Raw genomic sequence first — 25,139 nt, forward strand, 5'->3', positions numbered from 1 at the left:
TTTTAATTTTTTGGAAGAGTTTGAGAAGAGTTGGCATTAATTCTTTTTAAATGTTTGGTAAAATTCATCAGGAAAACCACCTGGTCCTGGGTTTTCATTAGTTGGAATATTTTTATTGCTGATTTAATCTTTTTATTGGTCATTGGTTTATACAGATTTTCTATTTCTCAATGAATCAGTTTTGGTAAATTATATGCTTCTACTAATTTGTTCATTTCATCTAGGTTATCAAATTTGTTGTCATATAATTCACTATAGTATTCTTTTATGATTTTTTTTCTTTTCATTTCTGTAAAATTAGTATAATCTCTCCTTTTTCATTTATACTTCTAATAATTGGAGCTTTCTTTTTTTTTTTTTTTTCTCCCCTGGTGAGTTAGCTAAAAGTTTGTCAGTTTTATTAATATTTTCAAGGTACCAGTTTTGTTTTCACTGATTTTCTCTATTATTCTGTAATTCACTATTTCATTTATTTTCTTAATTTTTATTGAGGTATAGTTTGCATACAATATTACCGTATTTCCCCATGTAGAAGACACTCCTGTGTATAAGACACACCTTAATTTTGGGGCCGAAAATTTGAAAAAAAAATTTCATAAAGTTATTAAACTTAAGTTTTATTCCTCATAAAATTCATACAACTCCTCATCACTGTCAAAACTTCCATCCACTAGCTTGTCTTCATCTCTAACTGATGATGAATCATTGTTTTCATATATTGTCTCATCCTCAGTTCCATCTATGGCATTTGAAATGCCATAACCACTGTATAAGACGCATCCAGTTTTTAGACTCCAAATTTTTTGAAAAACAGTGCATCTTATATATGGGGAATGTAGTATCTTAGTTTTAGGTGTACAACATAGCGAGTCAACACTTATATACTTTATGATGTGATTACCACACTACATCTAGTAACTGTTACTGTGAAAAATTGTTACAATAGTATTGTATATATTCCCTAAGCTGTATACTAAATCTTCAAGGCTTACTTATTGTATGACTGAAAGTTTGTACCTCTAATTTCCCTCTATCTTTTTCACCCATCTCCAGTCCCTCTGCCCTCTGGAAACATCAGTTTATTCGTTTTGAGTTTATTTTTGTAAATGGTGTAAGAGAGTGGTCCAGCATGGGGTGGTTCAATTATCCCAACACCAGTTATTAAAAAGACTGTAATTTTCTATTATCTGTTTGTGCCATCTTTGATTAATTAACCACATAAGTGAGAATTTATTTCCAGGCTCTCTTTTCTGTTCCATTTATCTTTTTGTCCATTCTTGTGCCAGTATCATACTGTTTTGATTATTACAGCTTTGTAGTATAATTTCAATTCACAAGACATGGATGGTACCTCCAACTTTGTTTGTTTGTTTTTTTCCTAAAGAGTGCTTTGGCTATTTGGGATCGTTTTTGATTTCATATAAATTTAGGATTATAATTTTTCTACTTCTGAGAAGAGTGCCATTTGTATTTTAATAGGTATTGCATTGAAACTGTAGACTTCTTTGGCAGTGAACATTTTATTGATAATAATATTATTCCTTCCAGTAAATGAGCACAATGTATGCTTCTATTTATTTGTGCCCATTTCAGTTTCTTTCTTCAATGTCTTATAGAGTTTCAGAGTACAGGTCTTTTATTTCCTTGATTAAATTTACCTAGGTATTTTACTATTTTTATGATAGTGTAAATGGGATTGTTTTAATTTCTTCTTCTGATCATTTATTAATGTATAGATGCACAAGGTATTTCTGTGTATTAATTTTATGTCCTGCAACTTTCCTGAATTCAATTATTAGTTCTAATAGTTTTTGGTGGGGTCTTTAGAAGTTTTTATACATTGTATTATGTCATCTGCAAATAATGACAATGTTACTCTCTCCTTTACAATTTGTATGTCTTTTATTTCTTTTTCTTTTTTGATTGCCATGGCTAGGACTTCCATCATGATGTTGAATAATAGTGGTGAAGTTAGGCATCTTTGTCTTGTATCTTATCATAGAGGAAAAGAAAGGAAAGAGAAAGAGAGAGAGAGAGAGAGAGAGAGATAAAGCGAGCAAGCTCTGGTCAGATAGCTTGGTTGGTTGGAGCATCGTCCCAAAGCACAGAGGCTGCCAATTCAATCCCTGATCAGGACACATACAGCAACAGCTGGATGTTTCTGTCTCTCTGTCCTTGCTTCTCTCTTTTAAAAAAATTTTTTAAAAGGAAAAAGATAAGAACTATATGATTTCATTCATAAATGGGATATAAAAATGAGATTCATAGACATAGACAATAGGATGGTGTTTACCAGAAGAAGGGGGAGGGGACAGCAGGGTGTAAAGTAGACCAAATATACAGTGATAGAAGATAGTGTGACTTTGAGTGGTGGGCACACAACACAATAGACAGATCATGTACCGTGAAGATAGATACCTACAACCTAAATGATCCTATTAACCAATGTCACCCCATTAAATTTAATAAAAATAAATAAAAATCCTAAAAAAGTCTTTAATCAAATATATGATTTGAAAATAATTTCTCCCAGTCTGTGACTTGTTTTTTTTTCACTTTTAACAAGGTCTTTTGAGATTATTATTATTAATCTTCTATTAATTATTATTGATGGTTAGATTATCTCATTTACTCATCACAAAATATATAATGTAGAAGAGCTATTATTACTCCCATATTACAGGTATTACAGATAAAGAAACTAAGACTCAGAAGAGTTTGTCATTTGTCCAAGGTCAAAAATTAATAAGTGATGGAGCCAGAACTTAAAACCAGGGCCTTCTGAGTCCATGGACTAGGATCTTAACCTCAATTCTATACTAGTTTTGGATGCTGAGATGAAAATGTCTTCTGGATAATGTGTTGGCCACACCACCCCTGCTGCCAAAATTATCAGGTCTGCTATGCCTCTTTCCGTGCTCTCACTTTTTGAACTATTATTTTCTTCAGACTGGTGGAAGAAGTGAAAGAGCTGTGTGATGGTATAGAATTAGAAAATGAAGACATCTACATGGCGACCGCCTTTAAGGACTTCATCCAGCTGTTAGTGAGAAAGCTGCGAGGGGATGACCAAGAGAGCCAGTGCGTCATTGACTACGTGAGTTCGGGGCTCCTCCCCGTGAGCAGGACCCTGTGGACCCCTCAGGCATCTGCAGCTATGGATCCAAATGACTCGTGAGGGGAACCTGGATTTACAGAAAGGCAGGACCTCCAAGAACCCACTGTTCTGAGTTGTAAGCTCTCCCTGGCAGCTCTGGGCAGCCTAAGGATGCAAGGGCAGTGGGGAAAACTCACCAGAGAAAAACTGCTGTCTAAGGCTCAGTAGATGGGACAAGTCATGTCCCAAGACATGAGACCAGAATATTATGAGGCCCCTTACAGGGTATTCCTCTCCACCTTTCTCCTTTGGGGGGGTTTCCAGCTGCATCTCTCCAGTGCTTCCAGCCCCTGTCAGATCACCCTGCCTTAACTCTGCTTCCCCTGAGTGGCCCTAGCCTCTAGTTCCAGTATAGCCATCTCCTCCATTTGTCTCCGTTGCTGATCTCTGGGTTGACTCATGGCTTCTCAGCTCTTCCGTAACTTGTGTAACTAGTTCTCTGTATTAGATTACTTTTGTTTATTTTTTTATTTTTATTTATTTTTTTGTATTTTTCTGAAGTTGGAAACAAGGAGGCAGCCAGACAGACTCCCACATGCGCCCGACCAGGATCCACCCGGCATGCCCACCAGGGGGCGATGCTCTGCCCATCTGGGGCATTGCTCTGTTGCAACCAGAGCCATTCTAGCGCCTGAGGCAGAGGCCATAGAGCCTTCCCCAGCGCCTGGGCCAACTTTGCTCCAATGGAGCCTTGGCTGCGGGAGGGGAAGAGAGAGACAGAAAGGAAGGAGAGGGGGAGGGGTGGAGAAGCAGATGGGCACCTCTCCTGTGTGCCCTGGCCTGGAATAAAACCCAGGACTGCTGCACGCCAGGCCGATGCTCTACCACTGAGCCAACCGGCCAGGGCTAAATTACTTTTGTTTAAATACCAGAAGAGAAAAGAAAGCAAGAGGGAAAGGAATTGGGAATGTTGTCTCAATAAGGAAAACAAATGTTTCTATAATCAGCTTGTGTTATGGAGGAGTGAGGAAATAATTGCAAATCTGTTTCGTAAAGAAACTCTTGAAAATTATCCCCAGGTTACCTTGGTAAGCCACAAACTCTCATAGTAATTAGCTTTGCAGTAATTTGTTTGGCTGGTAGTTTAAAACAAAAGCTGATGAAAAAAGTACAGATGATCAGGATGGCCCTCAGACTGGCATTGGGTTTATGGGCAAATGACTGGTGAACACGTTTCAGGAAGGGGTTAGCATCCCAGAGGCTCCGACACTCAGTAAGAAAGTGAGTGGTGAGGCCGATACCATGTCTGGGACAAGGGCCTGTCCACCTACTGTCTATGTGTGAAGGCCAAGCAAACAGCCTGCGGCCACAGCGGGTAAGAACCAAGGGTGGGATTTCAACCCGGGCAGTCTGGCCTCAGAATCTATGCTCTTCCTTTCTTCTTACCAGTCAGGTTCTCAGACTTTCCACATAAGAGGTCCTCGGGTGTGAGTGTGCGCACAGGTATGCACGCGCCAGTGTTTCTCTACCTGAGTGTTTCCTATGTCTCCATGGGGGTTTGTGCCAGTCATTGATGGCCGCTTGTGAAGAATCCGTGCTACAGCTAGAGCCTGTGAAACCTTCCTTCCCAGGTGGAGATGACAGTGAACAAGCGGACCCTTCGAATGCCCCACCAACTCTTTATTGGGGGCACATTTGTGGATGCCGAGGGTGGCAAGACCTTCGAGACCATCAACCCAACAGATGGAAGTGTGAGTGCAGCCCCGGCACCTGCTTCTTCTCTACCTCCCGCCACGCCCCGTCCGTGGCGTCCTCTCCCATCTACGCCCCTATCTAACCTCTCGGAGTCCTGCCTAGGGAACCTCCCCTTGGACACAAGAGGGTTGCATTGAGTCTCCAGTCCTCCTTACAGAGATGGCATTGAGGGTGGGAGGGGCAGAGCAGGGGAAGCAGGACTCTGACTCTAAAGCGGGTCTTGAGCCTGCTTCAGAGACTGGGAGTAGAGCCCAAACCTCCCAAAGAAGGCGAGGAGATCCTTCCCTCCCCTCCACACTTCAACTGTTATCCCATCGTGGCCCCGCTTTCTCGAATTTTTGTACCCGTAATATTGAGAAATTCTTCCTTGAATCTTGTGCTTGTTAGGGTTCTTGACTGGTGCTCTCACAGCATGGCCTATGCACGCAGGCATTCCCACACACGTACGCACCTGGAGCAACGCTTACTCTCACAGGCATACATCCTGTCCCAGCCTATAGCATTGCTGTAGTCCCTGCAGAAAACAGATGGCACACTCAGAGTGGCTCATGTGAGCGAAGTTTAAAGAAAGGGCTTCACAAAGAGATGGACAAGATGTGGGGACACAGACGAAGGGTACAGTGCCCTCGAGCAGGAACGCTGAGTGCTGTTATGGCCTCAAAGCCTCTTTTGGGCATCTTGAGACACAGGCTGTGTGGACAGGGCTGCCCAGTGGGCGCTAGCTGTAGTGACCAGCGAGGAAGCGCTGGCCTCACCCCTCCCGCCCCTCACTTCCACCTGCCCCTATGCCTGTGCTGGAGGGAATGCAATGCAAAGAGGGGCAGTCTGGCCACCTCCAACGTCCAGCCTATTCCACTTAAGAAGTAGACCTCCTGTCTGGGACTCATTAAGTGAGTGGGTCTATACTCTTGGTTTGAAAATGCTCAGGCTTAGCCTGCAGCCCAAGTCTGTGGCCCTGCGTGGGCTCAGTGGGAAAGTGAAGAGAAGCTCCCCGGTATGTAGAAACACCAACAACCCTTCCCCCAGCCCATCTTACTCTCATTGCGCCCTCCCAGTGCCCTGTCATCGGCAGACCTTCTTCTCTGAGTGCACCCAGGTAGCCCCAGCACAGGCAGTTTCTGTGTCTGTGTCCACCGAGCCCAGAGAGGGCTTCAGAGCTCTGCTCCTCTGCAGGTTATCTGCCAGGTTTCCCTGGCCCAGGCCAGTGATGTTGACAAGGCAGTGGCTGCTGCAAAAGATGCCTTTGAGAATGGACAATGGGGAAAGATCAGCGCGCGGGACCGGGGCCAGCTCCTGTACAGGTGAGAGCCACACACCTACCCATCAGCCACCACCACCATCAGTTGAGGTGAGGATGGATGCTCAGGTCCTGTCAAGGGGAGTGGGGGGCCTAGACAGGTCACGGAAGCCTGAAGCTCATACAAGGCTGCTGCTTAGAGGAAGTGACTTGAGAGGCAAGAGGGAGGTTAAAAGTAGCGTTTGGGGAAAGGCGCCCCAGGTAGAAGAGACTGTGAACAAAGATGAGGAGGTACAGAAGTGAGGAAGTGCCTCAGACGGGAGCCACAGACTGGCAAAGCTAACAGCCGGCTCTGGGCAGAGCGGACAGACAGGGTGCTCACCTGGGCGGGCCCAGGCTGCAGGCGGGATGGGGCTCCTGTGCACAGGTGCTGGCAAAGGCAGGGATGCGGCTCAGCCTCACATTTTCCTTTTTCCTTTTTTGTTTGTTTGTTTTTTAAGTCAGGGTGTAAATGGCTCCCTCTCCTTAGCTGCAATCAGAAGTCTTGGGGAAGGAATTGGAGATGCTCTGGCTTGTGACCACAAGGTTGAAGTGAGGGTCAGAAGAGAGGAACTGCCCCCTTAGAACTAGGTGGTCCCAGTGCAGTGGAGAAGTCACCCCCACAGAACTGGGGTGATGTTTCCACCAGAAAGGAGGATGCTGGACAGATGAACTGAGCGGTATCCAAAATCCTGATGAGCTTGTTTTAAGAAGCTGGCTTTGGTGCTGCAGGTCTGGGGAAGCCCAGGCATGGAGACTGATGATGATGCAGTCCGAGCATGCTTGCCATTGGCCAGGAGAGGCCCCACACCGGCCATGCAGTCAGAAGGTCTCTTGTTTCTACTCCAGAGGTCAGGAATGCCACGGCAGCCCCCGCAACGGGAAAGCAGAGAGAGGGGGCTGCCTGGTTTACAAAATGGAATGGAGATGGTGGGGTCTGGGAGAGGCGAGGGCTATGGAGGTTGGGCACACAAGACTGCCTTACCTTTAGTTTCAAGACCTCTCGAAAAACCTTTAAGTTTTAGAAAGCACTTGACCAGTGACCTAGAGTCTCTGAGATCAGTCAGAGCTATGAAACGTGAATGCCTAGGCTGGTGGTGGCCAGTCACTGGTCCTGGAATAGGGACCTTGTGGCAGATGGCACCGGCCCAGAAGAAAGTGTCCTTCCCTCAAGGTGCTCTTCCACCACTTGGTGGCCCATGCAGTAACCTCAAAGCTAGTGAGGAGGTGGTGCCACGCACAGCCTAAGTGGAGACTCCAACTGAGTGAGTAGACAGACATCCCAAGGTCGTTGAACTCCTAGTGGCTTGAACCCTCCCCCGTGCAGCCTGCAAGTCACCAGGGAGGTGGTGTGCCCATTCGTGCCCATGGCTGCCCTGGGATTTCCCAGAGAAATGGTTACAGAGCAACTCTGGTTCAACAAGGGAGGTAGGACCACCATGGGTATTATGGAATCTAGAATGTATTATAGGAATAAAACAAAATGCAATTGTGGGAGAAACTTGGAAGAAGATCCAGATGGGAGGGTTAGAAAAAGTCACTAGCCAGCTGCCCAAAACCCCAGGGAGACAAGATAGAGCCTCCCTGGGAATCTGGGAAGCCGGCCATACCTAGCTTTCAGAGTGGGACCACAAAGCTCTAACGGAGATGTCTGTGTTCAGGTTCACCTCCAAGGGTCTGGTGGTGGCTATAGAATTCATATAACCTAGGAATTTGGGAAAGGTTTTAAGGCATCACAAAAAAAGAGGTATAATTTGGAATGATCATAATATGAAGGCAACTGGAAATGCGGTACTGGCATTCTTGATAATGAGTTATTTTATAAATAAGAGAAACAAAACAAAATATTCCTTCTGCTCATTAGTAATGTGATGTTGGCCTTCCCAATTAACTGCACCAGAACCTGGTTTTTTTTCAAAGTTTTTCTCTTATGGTGTTAGTTGTTAAGTTACTTTTATCTATTTTCCTGCGGATGTGCTGCATGTCCTCAGGTAGACTTCAAGTTTATCAAGGTCATAGAATTTCAGAGAATCACAATCTTAGAATCGATCTAGTGCAAGACTCTCTTTTTACAGGTAAGTTGAGCCTTAAATAAATTACAATTTTATAAAAAATTGCACACCAGCTGATACTGGTTTAGAAGCCAAGTGTCTTGATGGTCAGGTTCATGTTTGATCCTTTGTGTAACATATTTTTTTTGTGTGTATGACAGAGACAGAGAGATAGACAGAGAGAGGGACAGATAGGGGCAGACAGACAGGAACGGAGAGAGATGAGAAGCATCAAGTCTTTGTTGTACCGCCTTAGTTGTTTTATAGCCATGCTTCCCCTCGTCTCTCTTCCATCATCCCTCTCTCCACATCCAGAGATGCCAGCCTCAGGAGGAGACTCCACTGGCTTAGCTGGTGCTGGAAGCCAGGCTGGCTCCCCCTGGAGGCTATCCAGAGGAAGAGAGGGGGGTCTCCTGGGATGATGACCTTCTCGTTGGAGGCAGCCAGGCTGGCTCCCCCTGGAGGCTATCCAGAGGAAGAAGAGGGGGTCTCCTGGGATGATGACCTCCTCGTTGGAGGCAGGCAGGCTGGCCCCCCCTGGCGGCTATCCAGAGGGAGAGGAGGGGTCTCCTGGGATGATGACCTCCTCGTTGGAGGCAGGCAGGCTGGCCCCCCTGGCGGCTATCCAGAGGAAGAGGAGGGGGTCTCCTGGGATGATGACCTCCTTGTTGGAGGCAGGCAGGCTGGCTCTCCCTGGAGGCTATCCAGAGGGAGAGGAGGGGTCTCCTGGGATGATGACCTCCTTGTTGGAGGCAGGCAGGCTGGCTTCCCCTGGAGGCTATCCAGAGGAAGAGGGGGGGTCTCCTGGGATGATGACCTCCTCGTTGGAGGCAGGCAGGCTGGCTTCCCCTGGAGGCTATCCAGAGGAAGAGGGGGGGGTCTCCTGGGGTGATGACCTCCTCGTTGGAGGCAGGCAGGCTGGCTCCCCCTGGCGGCTATCCAGAGGAAGAGGGAGGGGTCTCCTGGGGTGATGACCTCCTCGTTGGAGGCAGGCAGGCTGGCTTCCCCTGGCGGCTATCCAGAGGAAGAGGAGGGGGTCTCCTGGGGTGATGACCTCCTCGTTGGAGGCAGGCAGGCTGGCTTCCCCTGGCGGCTATCCAGAGGAAGAGGGGGGGGTCTCCTGGGATGATGACCTCCTCGTTGGAGGCAGGCAGGCTGGCTTCTCCTGGAGGCTATCCAGAGGAAGAGGGGGGGGTCTCCTGGGGTGATGACCTCCTCGTTGGAGGCAGGCAGGCTGGCTTCCCCTGGAGGCTATCCAGAGGGAGAGGAGGGGTCTCCTGGGATGATGACCTCCTTGTTGGAGGCAGGCAGGCTGGCTCCCCCTGGCGGCTATCCAGAGGAAGAGGAGGGGTCTCCTGGGGTGACGACCTCCTCGTTGGAGGCAGGAAGCCCCCTCGGCAGGATCATGTGTGAGGATTATTATAAAATGGTCAATCTATCCATATTTCAGGAAGGAAAAGGGAGGAAGGAATGGAGGGTGGGACCTAGGGCATCATTCTCACACTCATCCAGTGAAGTACATGTTACTTCTCTGTCTCACAGAAGGGGAGACTGAGGGCAGCACCTCTGAGCGTGCAGGGCACAGCGCCTGCCTCCTGGAAGGGGGGCCCTGGAGAAGCCGACCAGGTTGGGCCGGGCCTGAGCCCTCTCCCTCCCCCCCCTCCCTCCTGCCTTGCCCAGGTTGGCAGATCTCATGGAGCAGCATCAGGAAGAGCTGGCCACCATTGAGGCTCTGGACGCAGGTGCTGTCTACACACTGGCCCTGAAGACCCACGTGGGCATGTCCATCCAGACCTTCCGCTACTTTGCTGGCTGGTGTGACAAGATCCAGGTGGGGCCCAGGCTCCTGCCCCTGTAGGAGTGCTCACTCAGTCAGGCTGGGAGGAATTCCGAGGGCAGCACAGGACTCTGCGTGCTGGCTGGCACGCCTGGAGGCCTCCGGTGTCTCTGTCAGGTCTGGCTTCATGCCTTCTCCTCTGTCCACGGGGCTGAGCAGTGTGGGCAGTGACGGAGCTAGGCTGCCACTGCTCAGCACCGAGAAAACACCATTTATTAGCGCCAGTTTCTACAGGTGGGAAGAAGTCCGGGTGGGCTCGGCTGGGTTCTATGGCAGAGTCTCACAAGCTCGCTGTCAAGGTGCGACCAGGCTGGGCCTTATCCTGAAGCTCTAGGGGAGAACCTGCTTCAGGTGTTGATGAGTTCAGTCCCTGTGATGGCGGGACTGAGGGACGAGTTCAGTCCCTGTGATGGCGGGACTGGGGGACGAGTTCAGTCCCTGTGGTGGCGGGACTGAGGGACGAGTTCAGTCCCTGTGCTGGCGGGACTGAGGGACGAGTTCAGTCCCTGTGCTGGCGGGACTGAGGGACGAGTTCAATTTCTGTGCTGGCGGGACTGAGGGACGAGTTCAATTTCTGTGCTGAGGGGACTGAGGGACGAGTTCAGTCCCTGTGATGGCGGGACTGGGGGACGAGTTCAGTCCCTGTGGTGGCGGGACTGGGGGACGAGTTCAGTCCCTGTGATGGCGGGACTGAGGGACGAGTTCAGTCCCTGTGCTGAGGGGACTGAGGGATGAGTTCAGTTCCTGTGCTGAGGGGACTGAGGGACGAGTTCAGTCCCTGTGGTGGCGGGACTGAGGGACGAGTTCAGTCCCTGTGGTGGCGGGACTGAGGGACGAGTTCAGTCCCTGTGGTGGTGGGACTGAGGGACGAGTTCAGTCCCTGTGCTGGCGGGACTGGGGGACGAGTTCAGTCCCTGTGCTGGCGGGACTGAGGGACGAGTTCAGTCCCTGTGCTGAGGGGACTGAGGGACGAGTTCAGTCCCTGTGCTGAGGGGACTGAGGGACGAGTTCAGTCCCTGTGGTGGCGGGACTGAGGGACGAGTTCAGTCCCTGTGCTGGCGGGACTGAGGGACGAGTTCAGTCCCTGTGCTGGCGGGACTGAGGGACGAGTTCAGTCCCTGTGCTGAGGGGACTGAGGGACGAGTTCAGTCCCTGTGCTGGCGGGACTGAGGGACGAGTTCAGTCCCTGTGCTGGCGGGACTGAGGGACGAGTTCAGTCCCTGTGCTGAGGGGACTGAGGGACGAGTTCAGTCCCTGTGCTGGCGGGACTGAGGGACGAGTTCAGTCCCTGTGCTGGCGGGACTGAGGGCCTGGGAGCCTGCTGACTGCTGGCAGACTGCTCTCAGCTCCTGCAGACCGTGCTCTGGTCCTTCCCCTGGCCCTTTATTCCCTCATCTCTTTGACTCTCTTCTGCCACTAATTAGAGAACACTGCTCTTATGAGGGAGGGCCCTTGGAGTTATGCTAGGCCCACCTGCATCATCTTCCGTCCCAAGGTCAACAGTTCCGCGCTGCACCATTGCTGGAGGAGTAGCTAGCGGTGTCCCAGGGTGCAGGGACCAACTGGGCCGTCATCAGAGGTTTGCCCAGGGAGACCCGTGGCTGTGGAGCTCACAATGTCTCTGTTAGGTCTAGGCTCCGTGCTTCCTGTCTGCACTGTGGGGCTGAGGAGTTCAGGCAATGAGGGAGGGGGGCTGCCCTCCCCACTCCTATCTGAATTCAGATGTCCCCATTATATAAATATATAAGCTGGGAGATTGATGCCTCCTACCCAACTGGGTAGTGAGGGCATCAGGACACACTTCCCTGGGCCCCAGGGGCACGCTAGCTGCCCAGAGAGAAAGGATGAGGAACTGGAGCTCCCTCCCTCTGACACCCCCATGTTCCTTCCAGGGCTCCACCATCCCCATCAACCACGCCAGACCCAACCGAAACCTGACCTTGACCAGGAAGGAGCCGATCGGGTGAGTCTCGGCGCAGGATGGAGAGGCCACACGCCAGGGGCTTCCCACACAGCACGCTGCGTGGGGCCCTGATACCGCCTTCTGTTTCTGTATTTATCCAACAGCTATTTATTTGCCAACTGCTACGTGCCAGGCATTTCAGGGGAGGGGGATATAACAATGTTCAAATCTGATGAAAATGCCTACTCTCGGGATAAAAACAGCTCTCACTTGCACAGTACCTGTTCTGTGACAGATACTGTTTTAACAACTTTGTAAATATAATTTTTTTTTAATTTTTCTAACTGCCTGAAAACAAGCAATTTCCCCTGATATTTTATTTTATTATTATTATTATTATTATTATTATTATTATTTTGTATTTTTCTGAAGCTGGAAACAGGGAGAGACAGTCAGACAGACTCCCGCATGCGCCCGACCGGGATCCACCCGGCACACCCACCAGGGGCGACGCTCTGCCCACCAGGGGGCGATGCTCTGCCCCTCCGGGGCGTCGCTCTGCCGCGACCAGAGCCACTCTAGCACCTGGGGCAGAGGCCAAGGAGCCATCCCCAGCGCCCGGGCCATCTTTGCTCCAATGGAGCCTTGGCTGCGGGAGGGGAAGAGAGAGACAGAGAGGAAGGAGGGGGGGGTGGAGAAGCAAATGGGCGCTTCTCCTATGTGCCCTGGCCGGGAATCGAACCCGGGTCCCCCGCACGCCAGGCCAACGCTCTACCGCTGAGCCAACCGGCCAGGGCCTGTAAATATAATTTTATGTAATGCTCACAACTAACCCTGCATCAGTCAGGGTCATGGTGGGAAACAGAGAGTATACCCTAAAAATTTATCTGAAGAGATAATAGAGGTGCATAAAAATGAGGGACTCCTCCACAGCCCCCAAGGAACAGAAGAACTGGTGGAGCAAAAGGCAGAGCGGAGACAGGTGCTCAGTAGGAGAAAGAGAAGTGTCCGGCCAGCACAGACAAGATGAGGGACAGGGTCAGCAATTTCAACGTGACAGTGAGAGGCCCTGTCCCACCACCAGCCGGCCCAAAGGCCAGGGAGAGCGGACTGTGAATGCAGGAGGGCCTCTCCTTGAGCCCGTGGGGAGGAGAGACTGGCGGGAGGTGACGTGGATTCCAGAGCAGGGGTTTTCTGAGCAGCTTCAGCTGTGGGGAGAAGAAGAGCATTACCTCTACAGTGCTGAGAAAGAGGGAAGTCCAGCTCTTTCTGAGGCTTAGAAAAGGTTAGGAAATGAACGAGCCCACCTCGCTGCTTCTCTCAGCATCCTCCCATGGCTCCCGGTGACCTAAAGGAACATCAGACGCCTGGCCCTGGCTGACTGCCTGCTGGGGGCCTGGTGCCCGTGACCCCCTCCCATCACTGTGCTCTGCCAAGGAGGCCTCCTTGTGAACCCTGAGCCCTCTGTGCCCCTGCTGCCTTCTGTGTATTTGCACCGACCCTCCCCCAGCCTCTGGCCACTGGTCACTTAGGTATCATTTGTGTGGTGACCTTTTTCCCAAGACCAATGCCCCAAGTTAGCTTAATCTGTAGTCTGCAATCTCATTTTGTTCTCTGCACGACACACGTCATCCAAACTGATACTGCTGCACTCCCAGGACACACACAGAGCCTTCCAAAAGTGTCTGCAGGCAGAGGAGGGGGTGGCTCCAACCAAAGTGCATCCACCAGCTCTCCTGGCCAGTGTCCCAGTGACCCTAGGAGTGAGGCCACAGCTGTGGCTTCCCTCCATCAACTGTATGTACACTGGCCAACCTCCTGAGGGCAGTGGGCTCTCTTTAGTGTCACCTTCTAGCACCCAGGCACATTGGACAGACCCCTGGGATGAGCAGGAGGCACCCCACAACAGCGCTCAGGGAAGGAGAGTGCAGCAGGGCAGTGGCCGGGGGTGCAGGCCTCCGTGTAGGGGAACCAGAGCCATGAGATGTCCCGTTATGAAAAGCCACCAGGTGCAGATGAGGCACAGTGGCTAACGAAAGGGTGTTCTCGTGGCAGTTTGGCCACGGTTGTATTCATCTTGCCCTTGTGTCCTATGTCCCTTTGACCCCATGCCAGGATCTGCTCTTCAGACTCCCACTCCGAGGAGCTGCAGCCTGTCCCCTATATTGACAAGTACAGAAGTTTGCTCGAGCCACCATGACGAAGAACTGGGAGGCTCAAACAACACATACATACTGTCTTAGCATTTGGGGGGTGGTGTCCCAGATCAAGGCATCTTCGTCAGGGTTGGTTTTTCCCACGGTCAGAAGAAAGAATCTGCTCCAGGCTTGTCCCCTGGCATCTGCGGACTCCCCGGCAGTCTTGGTGCTGCCTGCCTCTGTCTTCATGTTCACAGGGAGCGAGTTCTCCCTGTGCGTGTGTCTGGTCACATGGTGTGCTCTTCATAAGGACAGTACTCATACTGGGTCAGGCATCCACCTTTCTTCAGTAAGATCTGATCTTAACTAATGACATCTGCCATGACCTTATTTTCAAATGAGCTCACATTCTGAGGTCCTGGAAGGAGGACTTCAACATACGAATTTTGGAGGGCACAATTCAGCTCACGTCAGTGGGACTTACTTCTCCGACATCTTTTCCTTTTTGGAGACCCCACAACCCAGCCCTCTCTATCCCTGGTGACCTCACCACTTCCCGGGAAACCCTCGCTTTGATGATCTCTCCACCCATCTTTCCTTAGGTTTGCTAGGTGCACATGATGTGGGAAGATGGCTTTCCTCCGTGTGCCTCGTCACTCCCAGGAGGGTGTGGGCTCCTCATCCGTCACCTGTGCTGGCTCTGCCCCCGCCTTGTTCCCACTGTGCCCGCCCCCACTACCTGGGGTCAGCTAGGCAGAGGGCTTTGGGGGAGCATTCCCTGATGATGAAAACACAATCGCATAATCAGTGTGGGGGTTTTGCGTGCACTAGCTCCCACAGGGGAAAGAAACGGGCAGGGCCACATGCTGGCTGGGACCACAGGTGTCATCAACAGGTCCCTCAGCACTGTGGGGTGGCCTCCCCTTCACAGAGACACGGCTTGGCCAGAGGCTTTCTCATTGGCTGAGAGTGGGGCAGCACCAGGTGCCAAAGCTTATTAGATAAGGCCTCCAGGATGCTTGGGTTTCTCTCCTGCATGGGAGAGCCCTCTCCCATATCTTCCTGGCCTATTTGTGTGACCCTAGATCCTGTCCCACATCCCCCCACCCCAGCCTGTCCTGTCACTCTGGACCCTCTCCTAGGCCCTGCTAACTGCCAGGCTCTTACCCATGCCTGCCTGCTGTCACCTCCCCCATGGCTGTGCCTCACCAAACTGCATCTCTAGACTGGTCTCAGGGCTCCCGGCAGAAACCGTGCAGTGTCCCACGCCATCGTGCCCCGGGAAGGGGGGCTCTTGCCGGACTGAATACATTCCCCATCAGGGCCTGGAAGGGCAAATGGGGGCTGGCTTTGGTGCCGGATCAGGAAGCCCACCTTTGGACTGGACCGCAGGCCTGGGAGAGCGGAAGAAGCGGGCAGGTCCACTGTGGGACCTGGGCGGAGTGGAGATGAGGGCTTTCTTCTCTTGTGTGGCAGGGTCTGCGGCATTATCATCCCCTGGAACTACCCCCTGATGATGTTGTCCTGGAAGACAGCCGCCTGCCTTGCTGCTGGGAACACGGTGGTGATCAAGCCTGCCCTGGTGGGTGTGCACAGGGCCTGTGGGGTGTGCAGAGGTGGCGGGGGAGCACCCTATCAAGGAGAAGCCTGGTCCTGTTTCTCCTGAAGGCAGGAAGGGTGCTGCTGTTGAGAGCCAGCCTGTGTGGGCCCCGCTCACCGTGGGCAGAGGCAGCGCGCAGACGGGCCAGTGCCAGCCCTAAGCAGACTGTGTTTCTTCAGCCGTGAGGGCTGCAGCGGGATAGCTGTGCTGTGCATGCAGCTGCGGAGAGCAGTTGGAGCCAGGACTCTTGATTCAAGGGCGCAGAAACCCTGTGTGGCGTCCCTGGCCAGGCTCTGTGTTCCCAGACAGCTAGCTAGCAGTCGTCTGTTAGGAAAGCTGGTGCCGGGGTCTCCTATTTGGCTTCAGAGACCAAAGTCCTGGACAGAAGTGGGGTGAACAGTAGGATTTGTGCGTTTGCCACCCCAGCCCCTTATAAAGGGGACACAGGTGGGGCATCAGGGGCTGCTCATGCAGGCCAGGAGGGTCTGAGCAAGGTCCCCACAGGTGAAGACACCCCCTCCTCCACGGCTACAGCATCTTCATTGGTGCATTGACAGTAACAGCCCACCATGCCTGCATCCAGGGGACGTGAGATGCTCCAGCAGGTGGCTCTCAACAGCACCCCCCAGAGGTCTCCCACCGCCCAGCTTCTCTGGGGCAAATTGGCCCCTATGGTATTAACGTAATAAAAACATGATAGCTGGCATTTATGGTATTATACTGCTTAGAGCAGGGGTCCCCAAACTTTTTACACAGGGGGCCAATTCACTGTCCCTCAGACCGCTGGAGGGCTGGACTATAAAAAAACAAACAAACTATGAACAAATCCCTATGCACACTGCACATGTCTTATTTTAAAGTAAAAAAAGAAAATGGGAACAAATACAATATTTAAAATATAGAACAAGTAAATTTAAGTCAACAAACTGACCAGTATTTCATTGGGAACTATGGGCCTGCTTTTGGCTAATGGGATGGTCAATGTGCTCCTCTCACTGACCGCCAATGAAAGAAGTGCGGCGGGGGCCAGATAAATGGCCTCAGGGGGCCGCATGTGGCCCGCGGGCCGTAATTTGGGGACCCTGGCTTAGAGTTAGGCACACCTTGAGCATTTTAACAAATTAATAGTAATTTTTATATAGTTGCTTATTTAAGTACCACAACAACCCCCTGAGATGACCCTTAACCTTCCCTTTTCATTAAGAAGTTGTTCCTGGAAGACACACCCCAGGCCATTGCCCTTAAAAACTTTTCAGTTAGCAATAATCATGCCTCGGATAAGCCTCATAGGCTACCATATCGCCACTGTGCAAAGCTGGCCGTCGCCCTGAGGAGCACAAGACCCTATTCCCAGGGCCCACACCCTGCAAATTTGGCCCCTCAGCCCCTAAGCCTGATGGTGGGTGGGGCACATCACCTTGACAAGGAAAGTTACCTGGGCCCGCAATTTATTCCCTGCTCCTCCAGAAGAGGGTCCTTGCTGGCTGGTGAAGAGCGGGGCACTGCCTCTAGCCGTGGAGTATCATAAGAATCACAGCTGGACCCCAGAGACCCAGGCCTTCCCTGGGATGAGGGCTGCCAGAGCCCAGCAGTGGGCAGCTAAGGCGTCACCACAGCCAGAGGAGGAGGCCGGCTTTCCTGATGGGCAGGGAATAGGTACACAGCCTTCTGAGTATAATGCCCTGCTGGGCAGTCCTCAGACTCTATACCCCCTGAGGGCTCAGGGTAACAGTGACTCGTGCAGGGAGGAGCCCAGGACTGGCTGGGGCCTGAGGTCTGGAGCCCTGCCAGGACAAGGTGCTAGAAAGGTGCCCCAGGTTAGCGGGCCCTGTTTCTGGCTCCCAGCCAGAGCTGTGGGGAAAGCTGGCTGGGTTGGTGGTACCAGCTATAACGAGGCATGAACATGGCTTCCCCCAGGGGCTCTTCCTGCCACAGCTGCCCCTCCCTGTTTGCTAGCTAGGCTGTTGGGAGAGGACGGCGTGACCCCGTCTCCCGACCTCTCCTGACCCAGTCTTTCCCCTGCCTCCTTAGGTGACCCCACTCACAGCCCTGAAGTTTGCAGAGCTGACCTTGAAAGCTGGCATTCCCAAGGGAGTGATCAATATCATCCCAGGATCTGGTAAGGGCAGTACATGGGGACACTGGAATCTGGGGGAGCCAGGGCTCCAGGCAGCTGGAGATACACTTGGTCATAATGGGGCCAGCTACCTGATGTGCCCTGGCAGGCGAGCAACTCAGTGGAGAGCCGGTGGAATGGGGAGAGGTGACCCTGAAGCCTCCTTGAAAAGAAGATCCGAGGGGTGACTAAGAATTAGCCACATTTGGGGGCAGGGTCTGTGTAGAGATTGGGGTGAAGTGGGGAGGCCATGGAGTTTTAAGGACAAGTTAGGTTCTAAGCATTCCAAACTGGCGAGGCAGCAAACGCCTGGTTCAGCACTCCTGGGCCCCCCATACCTGGGCCCCGTACACCCAGTCTCTCCATGCCTGATGCCCTCTGGCCAGGCTGTGTCCCCAAAGAAGGCCTCTCGAGTCTGTGATGCTCTGGCACCTGCACCCCGCAGCCAGGCCAGGCAATCCTCGGCTCTCTGCTGGAGACCCGGGAAGGGCAGGGAGTCTGGTGCCTGCGCCCTCGGTGTCTGCCTTGTTAGGGTGATAGCCACGTGAGGAGTTTGTCTGGGCCGCCATAACAAAGTACCACCCAGCTGGGGGCTTCCACAACAGACATGTGTTTGTACAGTTCTGGAGGCTGTGAGTCCAAGGTCAAAGTGTGAGTAGGGCCGGTTCCTCCCGAGGCTCCTCTCCGGGCTCTCAGACGCCTTCTCTGCCTGTGTCCTCACGGGGCCGTTCCTGCGTGTCTTATCTAGTCCTCTCTTCTTGTAAAGACTCCCGTCAGATAGGGTTAGGGAGAATAACCCTAGTTGGATTGGTTATCGACCTCATTTTGCCTTAGTTACCTCTTTAAAAATCCTGCCTCCAAATATGGACAGTCATGTCTGAGGTACTCGGGGTCAGGGCTTCAACACATGTCTCTGATGGTGGGCAAAGGCGTAACGGCCACCGTAGTGAGAAGGCGTCTCCAGACAGAACGATGACGCAGGCCACTCCATAGAACACAGCAGAACTGTTACAGGGTGATTTGCTTATGGGGAGACTGGGTCAGAGCAGAGGAGATGGCCCAGCAACTCTGCACAGATTAGTCTCCACTAACAGGCCTCTGTTACTGTACCTTTTTTGTAGTGTAACTAGGGTACTGAAGACCAACAGGATGAAGGGGCAAAGAATGCAGCAGGGCCGGGGGCCATACCTCCTGCTGGTCTTGTGATAGATGATTGTTTATAATAGATAAATAGTTTGATATTTGTCCTGGTTGTCATGCCATTCTGGCTGTTACCAACAAAAATACTTATGGCTACGTTTTAAGGAACACAGATAATCATCTTCTAGAAACTTATGATAGACTTACTAAGGACAGTGAGATTGGTCAAAGGTCACAGTATGGAACTTAAAAATAAAATGATATCCAGCACACAGAGATGGAGTTGGTTTTATTCACCTCTACATCTACATAATATGGATGTTGAAGGGATACAATTATGCCTTTAAAAAGTGACAGCAGGCCCTGGCCGGTTGGCTGAGTGGTAGAGCGTCGGCCTGGCATGCGGAAATCCCGGGTTCAATTCCCGGCCAGGGCACACAGGAGAGGCGCCCATCTGCTTCTCCACCCCTCCCCCTCTCCTTCCTCTCTGTCTCTCTCTTTCCCTCCTGCAGCCAAGGCTCCATTGGAGCAAGGATGGCCCAGGCGCTGGGGATGGCTCTGTGGCCTCTGCCTCAGGCGCTAGAATGGCTCTGGTCGCAACAGAGCGACGCCCCAGATGGGCAGAGCATCGCCCCCTGGTGGGCGTGCCGGGTGGATCCCGGTCGGGCGCATGCGGGAGTCTGTCTGACTGCCTCCCTGTTTCCAGCTTCAGAAAAATACAGGAAAAAAAAAGTGACAGCACTGCCTGACCAGGTGGCAGCGCAGTGGCTAGAGTGTTGGACTGGGACGCCGAGGACCCAGGTTTGAAACTACAAGGTCGCCAGCTTGAGCACAGGCTCATCTGGTTTGAGCAAGGCTCACCAGCTAGAGCCCAAGGTTGCTGGTTTGAGCAAGGGGTTACTCGGTCTGCTGTAGCCCCCCTCCTCCCACCCCCAGTCGAGGCACATAGGAGAAAGCAATCAATGAACAACTAAGGAGCTGCAACGAAGAACTGATGCTTCTCATATCTCTCCCTTCCTGTTTGTTTGTCCCTATCTGTCCCTCTCTCTGTCTCTCTCTGTCTCTGTCACAAACCAGGAATTGTAAAATTCTGTGAATGATTTGGCCAATGATTGGTGAATTATACTGTTCCTGAAGAGGAAATAAAATAATTGGGCTTTTTCTCTAAAAACAAACAAAAACGTGACAGCACCAAGCACACAAACCGCAGCCCAGAGCTCTGGCCTCTGGGTGGATGTGTGAGGGATAACGGGGCTCATGTCTCCCCACTCCAGCACTTCAGAGGCCTCCCTGACTCCCCTCCTTCCATCCGTCCGCAGGCTCGTTGACTGGCCAGAAACTCTCGGACCATCCCGATGTGCGGAAGGTCGGGTTCACAGGCTCCACAGAGGTGGGGAAGCAGATCATGAAGAGGTAGGTGGTGGGGTGTGTCCGAAGCCCACTGACCTTCAGGACTTCTAAGAGTACATGACCACCCATTTCTGTCTCTGCTCTAATGGTTTCATGTGTGGGGAGTCCAGCCACATCATGATAATTCCACAGGGAAAAAAAAAAAAAAAGCTTTTTCTTGTATTAAAACAATGTCTCCCTGTCGTAGCTCCTAATGCAGAGAGCAGTGTTTTCTCTCCCTGGGACAATTCCACAGGCCCTGACCCCACAATTCCACAGGCCCTGCTGTGCCCCATGAGGTGGAGTTCACGCCCCTCAGCCCTCTGTGAGCCAGCCTGGGCCGTGCCCTCATTCTCAAAAGGGCACCGTGCTTGTGCAAATTGCAATAACCTTATGTAACACCCACCCTGAGGTCAGAAGCCATGGCCCCGGTGACTGGTGAATCACGTCTGTAGGGTCAGTAGAGGCTGGTGATGCCGCAGCCTCTGAGTACACCAGGGGGCACTGCTCCGGTTCACTTTGAGTGCGATGGGGCGAGCCTTGTATTTTAAGAGAGGGAGGTTGGAGAAAGCAAGGGACTGACGGTGGACAGACAGATGAATGACAAAGCCGGGGAGGTAACTGCAAGTAGTTGGAGCCACTTATTAACGTCTTCTGGTTCAAAAGCTGGCCATTCTTTCCTGTGGTGTGTAGGTGAGAGTCACATCCAAACGTGTGTGTGCAAAATCCAGAGGGGGGACTCAGGAAATATCCCCTCAGAGAACTCCAGGGGAGAAGGGTTTGGGTGGTCAGCATCCCGTGGCTCTGCGGCTGCCGTCTTTCCAGGAGCCTCTCCAAGGCCCCGTGGCTGGTGCCTGAAACGAGAGTACTCCTCCCGTAGTCAGTCCTGAGCAAGGAGCATCCTGCCCTGGCTCATGCCTCTGGCCCAGTCCACCGAGTGTCCCTTTGAAGATAGTATTATCAGTAAGTCCGCTGATGCAATATGCATTAGACCCCCAGCCACTCTCTGTTTGCACCCATCACTAAAAATCTGAGGTGCGACACCCCTACAGTCCCACAACTGCCCCAGCAGGTAAATAGTTCCATTTTATTTATCACTTTGACATTTATTGAACACCAGTTGCATGACCAGACAAATGCCTGCCCACTCCGATGGGGCTTAAGCTCCGGTGAATGGGGTCAGCAAACGCACTGTGGTGCACAAGAGCTCGGGTTTTGTATGGGGTCAAGGCAGGCACCCTAACAAAAGGCGGCTTTGAAATAGAGGCCTGAAGGAAGTGAGGAATGAGCTTCAGAGACATCTGACGAAAGAGTGACCGGGAGGGGGGCAGTGAGAGCAAGGCCCCGAAGAGGGCGTGGCTCTGGGTGTTGGAGGAAGAGGAGGCACAGGGGAAGCCAGTGAGTGAGGGGCAAGGAGGAGGAGATGACCTGTGGGACTGGTCCCTCATGGGGCTCCCTCCAGCCCTCTCTTGCTCTTTTAAGTAAAGCATGTTGTGGAGCTTCCCTTGGCTCCTCCCCCCAACGCCCCTGCAGACCCATCTATCATGGACCCAACGCCACCTACACTGTGTCTTTCAGCTGTGCCGTGAGTAACTTGAAGAAGGTGTCCCTGGAGCTAGGCGGGAAGTCCCCCCTTATCATCTTTGCTGACTGTGACCTCGGCAAGGCTGTGCAGATGGTGAGAGCTGTTCTGCGGGGTGAGGGGCAAGTGGGAGCCAGCGTGGGGAGGGTCTCTCTGATGTAGAGTCAAACTCATACATTTAACCTAGACTGTACCATCACCGCACGCACAGACTGTGGCAGGATGGGGCCTTTGGGATGAGGGATGACATGTGCCCTCCAAAACCAATTTCCCAAGAAGTTTCCTAACTGTAAGGATAACCAGCGTCAGCTTCCTGGACTAGGAAACGTGCTGAAATCAGCGTGCGACCTTTCCTAGTCAAGGAAAGCAAAGCAGAACATCCCCGCCCCCAGCCTCTGGCTGTGTCTACACTGGCCTCACTGTGCCGCTGACTCGCTGGGCAGTCTTAGGCAAGTTACTTAACCCCGGATTCAAAAAGCAGGCCCCCTTGGGCCTGTGTGCACATTTATTCTGGACTCCTGCCAGGAGTTGGTCTTGAGCCTGGGCTGGCGACCCATTCCTTCCAAGACGGGCCGGCTGCCCACCTTTGCCCACCCTCTGTCTCTTGTTGCATGCTAACAGCCTCCCCAGACTCCATTCCAAGAGTGTGTGCTCTGATTCCCTGTGAGTCAGCCCAGGGAGCTGAGCCGGCATGCGGGTCTGCAGGCACACTGCACTTCATCCCTCTTCTCCTCCACTGTGCAGCACAGATGCAGGCTTGGTCCCCAGTGGAGTGCATGTGCACAGCGCTGGCCAGAGCTGGCTGCCGTAGGAGGCCAGGACATGTTTATTCCTCCCCTTTTATTTTCTTTCTTTTTTGTATTTTTCTGAAGTTGGAAACGGACGCAGTCAGACAGACTCCCGCATGCGCCCAACCGGGATCCACCCAGCATGCCCACCAGGGGGCGATGTTCTGGCCATCTGGGGCATTGCTCTGTTGCAACCAGAGCCATTCTAGCACCTGAGGCAGAGGCCATGAAGCCATCCTCAGCGCCCGAGCCAACTTTGCTCCAATGGAGCCTTGGCTGCGGGAGGGGAAGAGAGAGATAGAGAGGAAGGAGAGGGGGAGGGATGGAGAAGCAGATGGGTGCCTCTCCTGTGTGCCCTGGCTGGGAATTGAACCCGGGACTCCTGCACGCCAGGCCGACGCTCTACCACTCAGCCAACCAGCCAGGGCCTCCTCCCCTTTCTTTATGAAGGGGATACCAGGGCCCAATGGGAGTGGGGAGCTGGCACCCCTGGGAGCAGCTGTAATTCAGCATTCTTGTCCATTTGCCAAAGGGGATGAGCTCCGTCTTTTTCAACAAAGGCGAGAACTGCATTGCAGCTGGCCGGCTCTTCGTAGAGGACTCGATACATGACCAGTTCGTGCAGAAGGTGGTAAGTTCTGCCACAGGGTCTCAGAGGTGCTGGGGCACAAGAACAGTTACCCGGGCTGCAGGAGGCTTGAGCCAGGTGGAGATGAGCACCATTCACCTGGGGCAAGGAACCCTCAGGGGGAGCTGGACTTTATTATTTTAGCAAGAAGTAGAAACCCCGCAGCTAAAATGAACATAACCAGAAAGAGTCTATCTTATATTGGATCCCTAGCCGTGGAGTCTGAACCAGAAATTCATGTGGCTTACCAAAGGTGAGCTCTCAGATGAAGCCAGGGTCCAGGAGAGAACAAGACTGTAGACGTGGTCTCAGGTGACTTCCAGCCTTGGCCTGACACTCAGACAGGAGCTTTGAAGCACAAATGACACTACTCGGGCACGCCCCTGAAGTCAAGGAGCCAGGCTTTTGTCTCCTGCCAAAAATTGTTGACTGTGGCCTGTCTACCAGCTGGTGGAGGGCAGCTCCTGTCAGCTCCCAGGACCTGGCAGCAGCCACCTCTCACAGCCACTGCAAAACAGGTGCCCACAGGTAGAGGGATTGGGGCAGGGTGCTGACAGCACTTCTACATTCATACAGCACATCCAGAAAGGGAACTCACTCTTTCCACACCAATTCCGTTGGAAAAGGCTACAGGGAAGGATGTGGGATGGTGTGACGGGGTCTCTGGTCCACCCCCGATCCATTCAAGCCTACAAGGTTTGGGGGACTCTGGTTAGCTCAGCTCCAGCCAAGAGCCCCTTCCAGCCTCGTGTCATGGAGTGCAGAATCTAAGCCTAATGGACATGCAAGGGGATGCTGGAGGCACAACGCCACGGGCAGGTTTGAGCAAACTGTACTGAGAAAGCCAGGGAAAATGATAGAGTAGGTCTGGGTTCAGGATGGGATGGTGTTAGGGAGGGGCTCCTGGAGAAGACCTTGAATAATGGGTAGAAGTAGGAAAGGCAGTGAAGAAAGGAACAGATTTTCTAAAAGGGGGTGAAACACCTTTTGCTACATAACAAACTGCTCCCAAAACTAGTGGCTTGAGACAACTGCTCGCGCAGCCCAGAGTCCTGTGGGCTGGCACTGTGGACACCAGCTCAGGTGCTCCTGAGCTTGCTCACACGTCTGCAGTGAGTCACCAGGTCAGCTGGGGCACTTGGTGGCTATGTGGAATGGCTTGTCTTTGTCCCCACGAGCCTTCATTGTAAAGTTTGTACCCAGGCACATGCATGGCCCATAGCAGGACTCCCAAGAGTGAAAGTGGAAGTTCAGCTTCCTCTTAGAGTCTACTGAGGTCCACTGGGGGGGAGGGCAGGGGGAGGGCCCAAGTATAGGGAGTGACCTGCACATGCAGGAGACTCAGGAAGGTCGCTCTGGGAGTCCTGGGGAGACGGGGGGGGGCAGTCAGGTGGTCGTGGGGAGATGGGGGGCAGTCAGGTGGTCGTGGGGAGACGGGGGGGCAGTCAGGTGGTCGTGGGGAGACGGGGGGGGGCAGTCAGGTGGTCGTGGGGAGATGGGGGGGGCCAGTCAGGTGGTCGTGGGGAGATGGGGGGGGCCAGTCAGGTGGTCGTGGGGAGATGGGGGGCAGTCAGGTGGTCGTGGGGAGACGGGGGGGCCAGTCAGGTGGTCGTGGGGAGACGGGGGGGGCCAGTCAGGTGGTCGTGGGGAGATGGGGGGCAGTCAGGTGGTCGTGGGGAGACGGGGGGGGCCAGTCAGGTGGTCGTGGGGAGATGGGGGGCAGTCAGGTGGTCGTGGGGAGACGGGGGGGCAGTCAGGTGGTCGTGGGGAGACGGGGGGGCAGTCAGGTGGTCGTGGGGAGATGGGGGGCAGTCAGGTGGTCATACAGGAGCACCGTGG

At 52.6% G+C, this 25,139-nt stretch overlaps 1 protein-coding gene and 1 pseudogene across 1 annotated transcript in view; one reads left to right on the forward strand and one right to left on the reverse strand.

Annotated features, from left to right (window-relative positions):
* The window catches only part of ALDH1L1 (aldehyde dehydrogenase 1 family member L1), a 91,629-nt gene that overhangs the window by 59,792 nt on the left and 6,698 nt on the right, over positions 1-25,139 (forward strand). The window contains exons 10-19 of the mRNA XM_066247504.1: positions 2,950-3,097; positions 4,729-4,848; positions 6,026-6,153; positions 9,860-10,010; positions 11,909-11,979; positions 15,534-15,639; positions 17,689-17,776; positions 20,233-20,326; positions 21,881-21,980; positions 23,205-23,303. Of these exons, the coding sequence (XP_066103601.1) occupies positions 2,950-3,097; positions 4,729-4,848; positions 6,026-6,153; positions 9,860-10,010; positions 11,909-11,979; positions 15,534-15,639; positions 17,689-17,776; positions 20,233-20,326; positions 21,881-21,980; positions 23,205-23,303 (1,105 nt within the window). The remainder of the gene's footprint in view (positions 1-2,949; positions 3,098-4,728; positions 4,849-6,025; positions 6,154-9,859; positions 10,011-11,908; positions 11,980-15,533; positions 15,640-17,688; positions 17,777-20,232; positions 20,327-21,880; positions 21,981-23,204; positions 23,304-25,139) is intronic.
* LOC136315774 (U4 spliceosomal RNA) lies at positions 16,898-16,974 on the reverse strand (annotated as a pseudogene).

This window comes from Saccopteryx bilineata, chromosome 11, assembly GCF_036850765.1.
Source record: "Saccopteryx bilineata isolate mSacBil1 chromosome 11, mSacBil1_pri_phased_curated, whole genome shotgun sequence".
Taxonomy (NCBI): Eukaryota; Metazoa; Chordata; class Mammalia; order Chiroptera; family Emballonuridae; genus Saccopteryx; species Saccopteryx bilineata.